Genomic DNA, 14909 nt, shown 5'->3' on the forward strand with positions numbered 1-14909 from the left:
CCATTTCTCTGGTCTTTCTGTTTCAGTCTCGTTCATTGGTTATTCCTCATCTTTCTAACCTCTAACTAAGCTCAAGGGTTCAACTCTCTTCTCTTCAAACTCCCTTAGTTATCACACCAAGTCTCATAGCTTTAAATACCATCTTTATGCCATTGACTCAAAAATCTGTCTCTCTCGGGTAAGATTCCTCAAGGGAGGAACAACCTAAGACAGGCACAGTCGCAGGGGGGTCATCAGGTGAGAAATTGGGGATCAACAGAGGTGAGGCTTAGAACCTCACCCCCCCTGTTCTGAGAGAAATCTTCTGCATATGTGGATGTTTTATTGCCCTTGTCTAGCTTGGATTAACACATAGTCTACAGGCACACACCTGATCATCTACATTTGCTCTCTTACAACACTAAACTATGTTTTCTACCTTTATGTTGTATCTACCTACCACTTCAGCATCTTATTAAAAATAATAAAGAGAGAAATGTGGTATCCACATATAAATCAAGTATAAAAATCAAATGTGTATTCATATTTGAACTGACTGTTTATAGTTCATAATGCATGAGCAAAACCAAAAGTTTCTGTGATGACTGCCCTTGTACTGTTCACCATGTAACTTATTCACTATGTAAGAATTTGTTCTCCATGTAAGAACTTGTTCGTTATGCTTCAGAAGATTGGAGACTGACGAAAATTAGGCTTGGGGTGGATTAATGATTGTGCATTGAGCATTGACTCCCCTATACAGAATTTTATTGTTGTTAACAACCATTTGATCAATAAATATGAGAGATGCCCTAACAACAACAACCAAGAAAAAGTACACACTTCCAATTGTAAAATAAATAAGTAACCGGGATGTAATGTATAGCATAAGGAATATAGTCAAGATATTGTAACAACTTGGTATGGTGATAGCTGGTACTTAGAATTATCATGTATATAAATGTTGAATCACTGTGTTGTATACCTGAAACTAATGTAATGTAATACTGTGTGTCAACTACCCTTCAATAAAAAATAATTATCTAAAAAAAAAAATAAAAAAATAAAAAATCTGTCTATCCACCCCTGAAGCCCTAGACTCCTGTATCCACCTGTCCACTCCACATCTCCATGTGAATGACTAACATGTCTCTCAAACTTAATGTGCCCCAAACTGAGCTTCTAACATTCCCCACAATCTGCTCCTCCCCATGTTCCCTGTATCAGTAAATGGAAACTCCATTCTCGGTGTAGCTTCTAACTATGACAGAGTAGCTTGAATCAGAGCAACCCTCTTACAGGAATAACTGTAAAAGCTGAAAAGAAAAATAAAAACAAGAGTAAAACCACACAGGCTGTTTGCAGGTAGTAGAGAGCAATGCAACTAGTGAGGACACGAGGGGCTAGGTTGCCAGGGAGAAGGAAAACACCCGGTGATACAGAGATTCTCCATTGCTTTTCCTCCTGGGCGTTGGCTGAGTTTCTGAGCAAGGCACTAAAGGCAAGCAGAAAGTAGTGACCTAGCAGTATCTGAAGTCTTTCAGATATTGGCGAGATAAAATTCAGAGCTGAGAATTGCAGACAGGACTTAAAAGAACAACACCCCAAAGGGGAATCACAGAGAAGTAAGCCTGACAATTTGCTTGGCATTTGTGGAATTCTAAGCTGCAAGAGCACTAGAAATCAAGGAATCAAGCAGCTATTAAGTGGCTAAAAAGCCAAGCAGACCTTTCAAAAATCTCAGAGATGGGAATATAAAAACTGGAGTTCAAGATCCCTCAAAGATCTAAGGAACACATCTAAGGAACCCATTAAACAGTCCATGCTTTCTGTTGAGATTCCTAAAGGCCTATGCTCTGGAATGAGGGCAAAACAGAAAGCAACCAGCCATCCCAAAGCCTAATCCTTATTAAAGGTCATCTTCTTCTCCTACTCTGGCAGCTGGAGTAAATTTAAATCTTCTGGAGAAAGATAACATCAGCCAGAGCCTCTCTGCAACTTTTTCTATACAATGTCCAACATTTCATCAAAAACCTCAGAATGATGTTTGACTTTCTTTCTTTAGTGCCTCACTTCTAATCCATCTGTTTCTATCTTCAAAGTAGATCCAGGATCTCTCTGGCCACTTCTCGCCCCTCCACTGCATAGTTCTTGGTCCGAGTCACTCGCTTAGCCAGGCTTACAGTTTCTATTTGGTCTCCACATTTCTTCCTTTGCCTCACTTCAGTAAATTCTCAATGCAGCCCGTAGACTAGAAATACTTTTTTTAGAAATCATTATGTCAAGCTTCTATTCAAAATCATCTTGAGTTTTTAACCTCAGAGTACGTTAGTCTTTACACTGACCTATGCGCACAATAATCTGAACTCATCTCTCTGATTTCATCTCCTACCGCTCTCCTCTTTGTTCATTCTGCTCCACCCACCCTAGCCTTACTTTTATCCTTGAACACACCTGGTTTGTACCTGTCTTACAACTTTGCACTGACTGCTTCTTGGAATGTTAGTGTCAGGGTTCACTGCTTCACCGCCTTCACATCTTTACTCAAATGTCACCTCCTCAGTGAAGGTCCCTAACCAATCTAAAATTTCTAGGTCCCGCTCCACCTCTGACACTTGCTAGCCTTTTTCCCTACTCTAATTTTTCTCCTTAGTCCTCATAATTTCTAACATATATATTTATTTTATTCACTTAGAATTCTCTAAGTACACTTTGGGCTTTTGGCCTTTGATCAAGCCATTCTAAATGCTCTTCAGCCAAGATCCTCACCAGTCAAAACACTATCATGCATCAAAGGCAATTTAAATGTCACTTTCTCCTCTAGCCCTTTCAAGAATTGCCTCAAAATTAAGTGATCAGATGGAAAATCTTCATGCAGTGTTTTTAGCTCTAGCATTTACCATACACCTTTATCTTAGTGGTATTTATACAATGCCTACACCTGCTTTAGACCATAATCTTCAAAGCACAGGAGGGGTCTAGGTTTTAAAACAATAGTTTATCATTTAGGAGACTGTGGGGAAAATGGAAGTTCCTAAGGCCAGGATGCTCACCTGACCCTAAACTACTTGATTACGTAATTGGCCTACCGCTAGGCTAATGCTTCCACACCCACAGGCAATAAGCTACTACTAACTGAGTCACTGTATACAGAGCTCTGCCCAGTGCCCTGGGAAAAGGCAGGAATGGAGGTGGATTATGGATCTGCGGACCGCTGGATGCAGACATGATTCTAGTGTTCAACCTTCCGCTGGGAGAATAAAGCCAGGTATAAACCCTTTCACCCCAAGAATATGCCACTGTAATTTCTCCGTCTCACTCAATACATAGTGAATTTGCCCAGGGCTGAAACCTTCAGGCAAGACGGACACAGTTCTAAGTAGTTTACATTTACTAATGCTTTTAATCCTCATGACAAACCCTAAAATATGCAAAGTAGTTTAAGCACAAAAGCATTAATTTGGGGGAGGTTATTGCAGAACCTGGATTCAAATCGAGACAGCCCTTCGCTGAACTGAAGGAATGCAAATGCAAATAATTGATCACTCAGAAATACTTGCACAAACTACAAGATTTCTAACATTTCTAATACAAAACCCAAAGCATCTAAGCCCAGACCGACCCCCTTATGCTCTCTCCTTCAGGGCCTAAAATAAGCACTTCACAAAGCGCCTACTCCTTTCCCAAAATGACACGTCTGTGGCGCTGCCCTTGTCTCTCAGTGCGCGCAAGGGTCCCCTGAGGCTCTAGACGCCGAGCGTCAGGCAGAGAAGGAAGGCGGGCACGGAGCGAGCGCGGCGGCAGCGCCCCTGGGCCGGCACAAGGGGAGCTGCTGGGAGGCCCGGAAGCCCCTGCCCGGCGCTGGCACGCTGACAGAGCTGGGAGCCCACCGCAGGCGGGCAGCCCGGGAAAGCGGCGCGGCGACGGCCACCGAAGGAGGACCCGCGGACCCCTAAGAAGCGGGAGCACGTGGGCCTGGGAGAATGGCGCCGACACCAGCCCCGCAAGGGCGCACTGCAGAGTGGGGACGGGGACCGCTGCCTCGCCCCAGATGGCCTCCGCGGAGGCCGCCACGACCGCCACCTTGGCGAGACCGCGCCTAACACGCCTCAGCGCCGGCCCGAGAGGGACGGGGGGGCGGGACCAAAGGCCGGAAGTTCCTCGGCGCCTTGCAGCGACACCCGCCCGCCGGAACTGCTCGGAGGTCCCGCCCCCGGACGGAACTCTGGGTTGCTGGGCAACCGGCACTGGCGCTGCGGGAGAGCTCCGCGCTCCCAGGAGCAAGACCCGCGTAGCGCCCACCTCCTGCCCCGGCAACCTCCCATCCCGCCCGCCTCGCTGCTTTCCGCCTCTCCTTGCGTCGCGGAATCCCTGCCCTTGGCACCACCTGCACCTTTCCGGTTCCCACGACACCTTAGCGCCCACCTGCCTCAAAGCCAAGCTCCACCAAAAGCGAAGCGGTCCGACATCCGACGTGACTTCCACGTTGACCGACCACACCTCCCCGGCTATGGGCACCTACACCTACACCTACACCAGCCGGCCCCGGGCCTTGCCCTGCCAGCGCCGCCGTTACCGGGACAACCCGATGCAACCGTGAGTGAGCAAAGCAGCCCCTGTGTGCGCTCCGCCTGCCTCCCAGCCCGAGGCGCGGGTCCTGGCCCCTTAGCCCTGGCAGAGGCCGTGCGTGCTGCTTTCCCTTCTCCACACACTGCCGACAAAAATGTCTTCCCCAAAGAATCCCCCGTGGTGTGGAGGAATGAAGCAGGAAGGGGCACGGGTGGCCTCCCTTTGTTAACATTTAGTGTTGAAGAGTTGCTGACTTGATAGATAACATGTACAGGGAACCGACATCCTTCACGAGGTTGGAGTCAGCTAATGTTTATTGTTGACCAACTGTGTGCCAAGTACCTTTCTAGGGACATTTACATTTTTCTTAATGGACAGTGCTGTGAAGTTGTTTTTATAACTCCATTTTGCAAATGAGGAAACTGAGGTACAAAGGTATCACACACAATAGCATGTCCAAAGTGAGAGCCAAGTAAAGCTCTGTCCACACGTCTTTGGTCAAGAATCAGGTTATCCTTCCATGCTGAACCCCAAATTGTATTTTTATATTAATAAGTATTTGCAAATATTTAAATGCCCATATCTAGAAAGGACCATAGGCATTATGGCTGTCTTGAAGTTCTTTACATATGCCTCAAATTTTGGAACCAGAACTTCCCAAGAGTAGAGGCTCCATGGAAGCAGAAATCCTTGTCTTTTGTCCACCCAGCACCATTCCTAACACATAGTCAGCACTCAACACAGTTGCTGAACTGATAGTTGAATATTAACAGTGTAAATCTTGATGCTTATTTCAAACACTGAGTCTAAATTCATAGTTGTCTTGTTCTGACAGTCTTTTTAGACCTATCACTTAAAAAAAACCAAAAATGGAAAATTTAAAGAGGGATTATTTATATTATAAAAGAATTCGATTTAAAAAGGGACTCCTTTCAGAAACACTTTCTGGTGCCTTTATGTGGTTGCTTACAAATCACTACTACAAAAATCAGACCAATAGATGAAATAAGAATCAATGTTGGCTCATTAAGAACGATTTTTTTTATAGTTAGTTGATAAGCAAGTTGCAAGAGAACCTTGCTTATAATTAAAGTAATCCCTTGATTCAAGCCATTGGTAGGAGGGTGTGTATTTGATTTTTCAGTTTATAATTATCCTTACTGGTGATTTTCAGGTTATAAAAGTAATATAAGCTTGTTAAAGCAAATGAAAAATAAAAAATCAGGATGAATAAAGGCAAAGTTAATTATTTCCTGCCCACCTGTCTCTACTCCCACTTCCCTGCTGTAACCAAATTTAACAAGTTTTTATTATTTTTCTACACCTTTTTGCTTTACACACATACATGAGCATATGTACTTTTATGTAGGTTTATTTCCAAAATAGAATCATACTACATATATTAATCTGAAATTGGCTTTTTCCTCTTTATCACAAGCTCTAATTCCTTTTTTTTCCTAATTTCTCTATGTATACATACACATACATATTTAATTTACATAAATGGACTCCTGTCATTCATGCTTGGGTACATTCTTAGTGCCCCACTGCCTTTCCTTGCAAACCTGCCCTTCTCTCCTGCCCCCAAGGCAAACCATGTTAATGACCTTGCATGAATGCTTTTGTATTTTTTTCCCACACTCATGTTTATGTAAAAATATATAAATACATACATACAGATATACACACATAAGGTCTTTGTCTACTTCATAGCACTGGTAACATACACAATTCTCAACATCTTCCTTTTTCACTAATTCTTTGTGGAAATCCATATAATTATTTTTAATAGCAGCATATCCTGTGATATGGATGTACCGTAAGTTGTTAAAATTTTCCACTATTAGATACTCAGTTTGCTTCAAGTTTTTACCACAAAGAAGGAGGTTTCAATAAACAACTTTACTGACCTTTTTATTTCCATGAAGCAGATATCCAGGGTGGGGTTGTTAGGTCTTGTACACTTTTAATATGAACAGATGGAACAATATGCTTTTCCTCCAGGAATGTTTAAGCTTATCCTTTGTCCCACACCCTCACCAGCAATTGGTATTACAGATAGTTTTTTCTTTTTGACTTTTGATAGTATAAGAACAAAACCAAGCATTTTCCTCATTATTACATTAATTAGCACAAGGAAACTTTAATCAAGTAAGCATTATGTTTGGATTTTCCATCCTAAAAGCCTACAATATTCAGAACAGATTGAGGGAGAAATATTGTTCCAGAGAGCTAAGAGATTAAAAGCCTTTTGTAATAGTGCAGGGAAAAGATAGTGCTGGCAGTGAGCCATGGATACATGTGAAAAAAATGCAGGGTAGAACCAGTAGGACTTACTGGATGTAGGGACTAGGGAAGAGGGAAGAATCATGGATGACTCCCAGGTTTCTAGATTAAGCCAATTGGGTGATTAATGGTAGTACCTGATATTTCATTAAAAATTAGTAACAAGTTAGAGTGGGAAAATGAGAATCAATCCAATTTTGAGGTTGCCTTTGAGACATCTTAGATGTCATAAGCATATCAATTAGATTTACATGCCTGGAACTCAGAGGAGAGTTCTGACCTAAAGATGAAATAAAATTGGGAATTTGAGGCATATGGATCGGAAGTTGAAGCCTTGAGAATGAATGGGTAAGGTCAATTAAGAAAGGCTGGGCCATGAGAATATCTTCCAGTACAGCGAGAAGCTAACAAACACAGGCTGAGAAAGCAGCCAGCGAGGTTCAGAAGAACAGTCAGAAGAATACAGTGGGTAGTCACAGAGGCCTGCAAACACGAATGCTTCAGTGAAGGAATGGCCAGCTGAACTGGACATGGCCCTGAGGCAAAGTAAGATAAGCAGTGCAGCTCGCCTGGGTTTTAAGTAACATGAGATCAGGTAGTCGTTTCAGTATATGATAAATAAGCAACTTACCACCCCTCTCAAGATCATTTCAGATCGAGTATTGTTATTGGTGTTGGTTGATACTTGGTTTCATAAGCATAAACAAGATAGCATTTAAAGAACTTTGAATGAAAATAACTATGTATTTTTCATTACTGAGCACACTGATGTATGAAATTAGAATTTTATTAATTTTAATAATTTAAAACAGTATTATTTTTTAAAATCTTTGAGGTTAAAGAACAATGAGAAATTTTACTTACTTTATTTTTTAAGGCTGATTGTTTTATAACTTTTCAATCCTTGAATCAAATTTTTGTCAACCCTTTAGGACAGGCTCCTTTTTGGATGAGCCATTTTGTTAGCTACACTAGCTACAGATTTACAGCATAAATCTCACTCTGCCACTTACTAATTAGGAGACCTTGGGCAGATTCGTTTCTGAGCCTACTTATTCTTCTGTCAAATGGGAATTGTAGTTCCCAGCTTGAAGCTTATTGTGAGCAATAAATAAAATCATATGCGTGGACCTGGCATATAATAAGCATTCTATAAATAGTAACCATTTGTCTTCTTATTTTATGGACTGCGCTAAACAAAAATCAATTTTCTTAAAATATTTTCATCTTAGTCTAAATGCCATTAAGAATGACTTGACGTCATAGATACCAATATGCTATTGTAATAGTTGTTTACAATTTGTTACTTTACAGAGCTGAAGAGCCTATGCATTATGGAAACATAATGTATGACAGAAGGGTGATCCGAGGCAACACTTACGCTTTACAAACAGTACTGCTGGTAAGTGTAATTTGAATAGTCTAACCCAGAGCTTTTCAAGCACCTGTGGTGAAGGACAAGTTTGTTTGTTTCTTTTAATTTCTAACCTGTTGCAGACTAAAACATTTATAAAATAGAAGGTGCGTTACTAAAAAAATGAAAAATTTTAAAAAGACGTGCAAAGTTCAAACCCAAGTGTGGTTGCCAGGAGCTGTGGGGATGGGGGAATAAGGAGTTATTGTTTAATGGCTGCAGTTTCAGTTTTCCAAAATGAAAAGAGTCCTGGAGTTGGAGGGTGATGAGGTGGCACAGCAGTGTGAGTGTACGTAATGCCACTGATCTGTACACTTACAAATGGTTATTTAATGCCACTGAACTGAACACTTAAAAATGATTGCAGTGATAAAGTTTATGTTGTGTGTTTGACCGTAATTAAAAATAATGATTAAAAAAATACAAGCCCCAGTTTTTTATTAGATTAACAGAACTCTGGAAAACTGCTCTAAAAGTTTCTAAGCTTTTGCTCTCAATAATTAATTTGTAATTGAACTATTTCAGACCAGCTCAAACAGTTCACAGACAGCACTAGTCTGAGGACCACACTTTGAGTAGCACTGGTCTTATATATTTAGATGTATTTAAACTATGTCAAACTCTAATACTATTATAATTATTTAATCAGAAATTCTGGTTATACTTCTTTACTCTAATTCACTCAACAAATATTTATTGAATTTTAGGTCCTATGCTGGGTACCTAGGATCCAGAGATGAGTAAAATGTGGCATGATATTAAGAGTAGTGATATCTTGGCACAAAAATGATACCTAGTTAATCTGCAAACACTATATGATGTTTAAGTGCCTAACACCAACTGGAATATTAGACATTCCGAAGCAGTAAACATCAAAACCACCTAGAAAACTCATTCAAAATATGTTTGCTTCAGTCATATCCTAGATCTACTACATTAGAACCACCAAGGGTTAAACAGGAATTCTTTTATTAGCACTATTAGCTTATTAACATGATTAGCATTTATTAGCATTGTTAATCAACTTCTTTAGGCAATTCTGGTACAGCCAGTTCAGAGACAGCATTTGGAAACAACAGCTCAAATATGTGATACAGCATGTGTTTCAGCATTTTATTGTGGCAGTAGCAAGGAACACTGCCTTGCCTAGAACAAAAGTAGAAAGGACATTCACTATCTTTTCAGTTCTTTTTTTTAAAAGTTCATATTGTGACATTTGATACAGTTTTTTTTTAGTCTTAAGTCAATTATTCAACACCTTGCCTTAAAAGTCTACACTGAGACTTCTACTTCCAGACCAACAGGAATTCACCAATTCCTTCCCATTACTCCTTTTTACAACAAAAAACCCTGGACATAGCACAACAAACATAAGAAGACTCTAAAAGTAGAAAGAATAAAGTGGTCTGACTAGGGACCTCAGGACTTGAGTGAGTTCCCTGGAGTTTCTTTTGCCCCCCACATACCCCATTCAGAGTGCTGGAGAAGCCTTCAATCTGCCATGAACCACCAACAGGCACACCCTAAGAAAAGCCTGCTACATCTATCCAAAAGACTGGGAAAGGGGCAGCCTGGCAGAGCAGCAGTCTTTTATACTACCCCTCTTCCAGCCAAGCGCCGATGGAAAACTGCCCTGATCCCACCCCATGGTATCAGTATGACTGAGGTAGGAAGCAGGGCTTTGTCCTCACCTGGCAGCAACGCTGCAGTACTAATCAGTGCTCTGATTCACCCCCTGAGGTGGTGTCAGTAAGGATGGAGCAGGAATCTGGACTTCCACTCTCATCTAGGAGGAGTGAGGTGGTAAGAGACAGTACAAGTTGGTGCCCTACTTTTGCTGGATTGGTGTCAGCAGAGCCAAGAGGGAGCTGAATGTTCAACGCTGTCTGGCAGCATCAAGGAGGAACAAGATGGTAGAAGGTATTTCCAGTCAGAGTTCTGCTCCCCTGGACTCCAGCACTACTGTGAGCAGAGCACAGCAAGGACCTCAAGTACCCTCCCTGCTAGGCACCAATAAGGTGATACAAGTTGACCCTCTGCTTTCACTGGAGTGGTGTCCATCGGGCCCAGCAGGGGGCTGAGCTTGCATCTGTCTGCATGCTAAAACCAAAAAAGTAACTTACTGCTGAAAAGACTAAATAAGATCCAGAGTCTCAACATAATACCCAAAATGTCTAGAAAACAATACAAAGTCGATCGTACTGAGAACCAGGGCAATCACAGCTTGAATGAGAAAAATCAATCAAGAAATGACAACACCAAAATTATTCAGATGTAGGAATTTACCTTACAAAGATTTTTAAAGCAGCAATCATAAAAAATGCCTCAATCAAAAGTGAATCATTATGAACATTCTTGAAACAAATGAAAAAATAGAAAATCTCAGCAAAAAAATACTGGAAAATATAGAACTGTAAAAGACAATAACCAAAATAAAAAGCTCACAGTAGAGACTCCCTGGCAATAACATAGGAAACAATCACTGAATTCAAAGACAAATCAATGGAAATTGCCCAGTCTGAACGACAGTTATAAAATAGTGTGCCACCCCCACCACCGCATCCTGCCAGACACACACACACACACACACACACACACACACACACACACACACGCACCTCACAGAGCTGAGGAACAATTACAAAATATCTGATGTTCATGTTACCCAAGTCTCAGGAGAGGAGAAAAAGCCAGGACTGAAAAAATACTCAAAGAAATAGTTCCTGAAAATTCCACAATTTGGCAAAAGGCTTAAACCTACAGATCCAAAAAGTCTGCTGAACCCAAGCCTGATAAACCCAAAGAAATTGACACCAAGAACCATCAGAGAGGATTCTGAACCCATTTATTCCAGTTAACAGTCATACTCTGAAGCTACTTTTATGCTTTGTCAGATAATTTTATATAATTTCCAGACAAAGTTCAAATAAAATTGTAGTCATCAAGTCACTGATAATCACTATGTGACAGATGCTTTCAGACTATCCAGGAATCATTTTTGGAATGGTAGCTCAATGTACTTGGAGAAACATTTTCTAAATTTTTAAAGCATTTTCTGTCACTCAGCCTGGGCAGCCTGATCCTCTAGAGATTCAGAGACAGCAGCAGGCTAGGAAGAAGGCTCTTGCCAGAAAACGAGCCCAAGAACAACTCAGACCACAAACGCCTGAACCCGTGGAAGGCAGAAAGCATGTGGACGTGCAGACAGGTATGTGACTGTGGCGTGGTGGCTCAGTTTTCTAAGTCAGTTCATCTTTATTTGGCCTTTGTATTATTTATGTATCTGTTATGCAATCCAGTGCTTCCCCAGTCACATGGTAGGAAATGTCCCCAGGGCCACACAAGCTCCCTAGGCCAGTGCCAGGCTTTTCCTACTTGTCTGTTCTCAGCTATGAAGGCTTCCTGGACCTATAGGGTCTAGCTATGTGGTTGACAGAGTCTTGATAATCACACAATTCTTGGTGTTTTCCTTGGACCAATGTAACCACTCAAGATTTACCTCACACCCAGCCAAGATGGTGAGTGGCTTCATCAGTCATTTCTGGGTAGTAGAGGAAAAGGAAGAAAACCATTCTGTATTTTCCCCCTGCCTTGAGGCCACCTCATGAATGAATGTATGTCCACAATTAGCCAGTATATTGTAATTGTGTAACAGCTAGATTTTAGTGTTTACTTATGCCAGCAGAATATTAAGTGATACAATAGCAGCCACCTTTTGTTGAGTATTTCCTGTATCTCAGGAACTATACTAGGTCCTTTACCTATATTTCTCCTTTGTTACTACAAAGATTCCATGTGACCATTAATTATGATCCCTGTTACAGATAAACGGAGGCCTAAAGAGGCTGTAACTTGACTAGGCCCTTAGTTATACGGATAGATTATTAACTTTCCATCTCCTGTTATATACTTCTGTGGTTTCATATTGTTTTTTAGTTCCATTTTCAAAACAAAACATAGTGCTTTCCTGACATTCAACAAATGTTGTAGCCTGACTGATTCTTTGGTCTTCCAAATATACAAAAATGCTTTATACAGTATGTGAATTGCATCCCACATTTGAGCACCTTCATTCTAAGATTTATTTTCTGATTAATTTAATTCTGTTTTAATGGAGCTGAAGTTTCAGATACACATGTATGCTTTAAATACACCAAAATTTCAAACTCCGTGTAAATGATATTCTCTTAGAATTATATCTTGAAGAAATTGCTGACCGTGTAATAGAAGTTGATATGGAATGCCAAACAGATGCATTTTTGGACAAACCACCAACACCACTCTTTATTCCTGCCAAAACTGGCAAAGATGTGGCCACCCAAATACTAGAAGGAGAGGTATGGTACATTATTTGGATTCCCCTCCAACTTTATAAATAACTAAGTTAGGGTTAGTTGTAAGTGAAATATGAGTATAAATTAATTCACAATCAGAAAGATTCTACTTACTGGATTTCTTCCAAAATTTATCTGTAATTATTCTGAAGTACTAAGAAATGTTTTAAAATATCATGTTCTGATTTATCCTCTTTGCTGATCAGAAATAAAAATCATTAGAAATGTTTTTAGAATATTTACCGATTTGAATTTTGTGTTTGCATTCCTTGCTTAATGTATGAAAAACTACATGGTAGATTTGTACCAAATTAGGAAAAATAACATCTCTGGTATAAAAAGTTTTACTGTTAGTTCACTGTAGACTACATAACTGTTATGAAGATAATCTGTTAGAAAAAAATCCTAAAATAATTATATTTCTTATCAGTGTGGAATGAATCAATAGGCCAGTTTATGAAATTGAAGAAGAGAAGGCAATGCTTATATGCATTACAACTTAGGTGAAATTTAAGACTTGAAGGAATTTAAAAGAACTGTCGTTGAAATTGAGAAATAAAGTAAGTCTTCATAAACTACACAGCAGGGCATATTTGCCTCTAAAGCCTAGAGGTGAATCACCAAAATACCATTTTTCTTTTTCCTCACTTCTTCAAACTGCTATTAGAAACAAAAAGTAAAAATCAAGCAGTTAAGTAGAGAAAATAAAAAAGATAAGGATATTGCCTTTGGGTTAGTTGGATCTTAAAATTGTTGAGTGTCAGGGTTCATTTTGATAACTGCATAGGTCTTTTTATAACTTTGACAGAAACATTTTTTGCCTATAAACAAAAGGCTATTCTTTTTTGAGGACTGGAGACCGTAAATAAGCAGCAGCACAGTGTCTGGGACACAGAAGACACTCAATAAATAGTTTCACGTTATTGCTGCTCTTCTGGATATTTTCTCATTGAGCATTTGGTTCGTGATTAAAAATTCTAATTTGCTTTGTTTTGTGTGTTTAAGCTCTTTGACTTTGATCTTGAAGTTAAACCAATGTTAGAAGTTCTGGTGGGAAAGACCATTGAACAGGCGCTTCTGGAAGTAACAGAAGAAGAAGAGTTGGCTAACCTGAAGGCCAGTCAGCATGCATATGAAGAGCTACGCAACGTTGAACTTGCTGAAGTTCAACGACTTGAAGAGCAAGAGAGACGACACCGAGAGGAAAAAGTATGGAAATCTAGATTTCTTTCTTAGTCTTTTGCTGTTTGACAGATTATGTTCAAAGTCACATGTGGTACATTGTAGAGCTCAAGATCTTTGGAAATATGTTGGAAAAGGCCCATATATATTTGGTTCTCAGGTCTCCCCTCATCTATAGATCTTTCATGGACCAAACCTCCTTTTTAAAATTCCACCTTATGTAAATCTACCTAAGTAGAGTTCCCTAAAGTTCCTAAATGTAATAATTTTAATTGCATATGTCCCAGTTGAAAGGCATTCTTAACTACCAAGAGTCTTAGAGAAAGAAATGCATCAACGTGCCATAAGTCAGTGGCAGAAAAGGTAACTGGAAAAGGTGTGGTATACTGGGAACTGGAGAGGGATAAGAAGCAGAGGGTCTGGATGGAATTCGAGATCTTTTCCTTAGTGATCAGGACCTTCTTTACACCCCAGAATTTCTTGGATCTTTATAGAATATTTTTTTCGATTATAGGTTTTTAGAACCTTTAATAAGAAAAGTTTTAGAATCCAGTTTTTAAAATATGTCAATTGCCTCCAGTTAGGAAACACTGGGCTCAGTACACTTTAAGAGTCTTTCTGGGTCTGGCAATAACTGCCACCCTATGCCGTATACTAAGTGGACAGACCATAAAGGAGGGCCGAATATTTAAGAGGGTTCAAATAATTTCCCATAGAGTCTAGATTACTACACAGACTAGCTTAGTGGTTGGGATATTCTACCCAATGCCTAATCAAATGGACTTTCAGTTTTCCTCCAAAATGAATAATTGTGTAAAGAGAATAGTTCTTATGGTAAAGATTTTGCAAATGTAAGACTGTTTACAAATATAAAATGAACATTGACACAATTAGTTTTGTTGATAAGAACTCTTTATCAAAGAGTATTTATTTGTTCATTTACTATTAGGAAATATATTGTGAGAAAATAGGGAATACAAATCATCTAGATTTATATTTGCTTAAACTTTGAAAATAGACTTACTTAGAAAATATATTAATGCCCCCACTTGCACATGAAGGTAAAGAAAATGGTTCATTAGCTTTATTGATATATAGTCTACAAGAAACAACAACAAAAAACGGGTTTTATAATTTTCAGAACT

General features: G+C 39.8%; 1 protein-coding gene across 9 annotated transcripts in view; it reads left to right on the forward strand.

Moving 5' to 3' along the window:
* The first annotated feature begins 3735 nt into the window (after positions 1–3735).
* The window catches only part of RSPH3 (radial spoke head 3), a 50224-nt gene continuing 39050 nt past the window's right edge, over positions 3736–14909 (forward strand). For all 9 annotated transcript variants that reach the window (XR_005025057.2, XR_005025053.2, XR_005025055.2 and 6 more), the window contains exons 1-5: positions 3736–4575; positions 8149–8236; positions 11315–11456; positions 12440–12585; positions 13588–13791. Coding sequence is in view for 5 of the 9 variants with exons in the window: in XM_036886725.2 (XP_036742620.2) it covers positions 4031–4575; positions 8149–8236; positions 11315–11456; positions 12440–12585; positions 13588–13791 (1125 nt within the window). In the remaining 4 variants the exon portion in view is untranslated. The remainder of the gene's footprint in view (positions 4576–8148; positions 8237–11314; positions 11457–12439; positions 12586–13587; positions 13792–14909) is intronic.

The sequence above is a fragment of the Manis pentadactyla genome, chromosome 12 (assembly GCF_030020395.1).
Source record: "Manis pentadactyla isolate mManPen7 chromosome 12, mManPen7.hap1, whole genome shotgun sequence".
NCBI lineage: Eukaryota > Metazoa > Chordata > Mammalia > Pholidota > Manidae > Manis > Manis pentadactyla.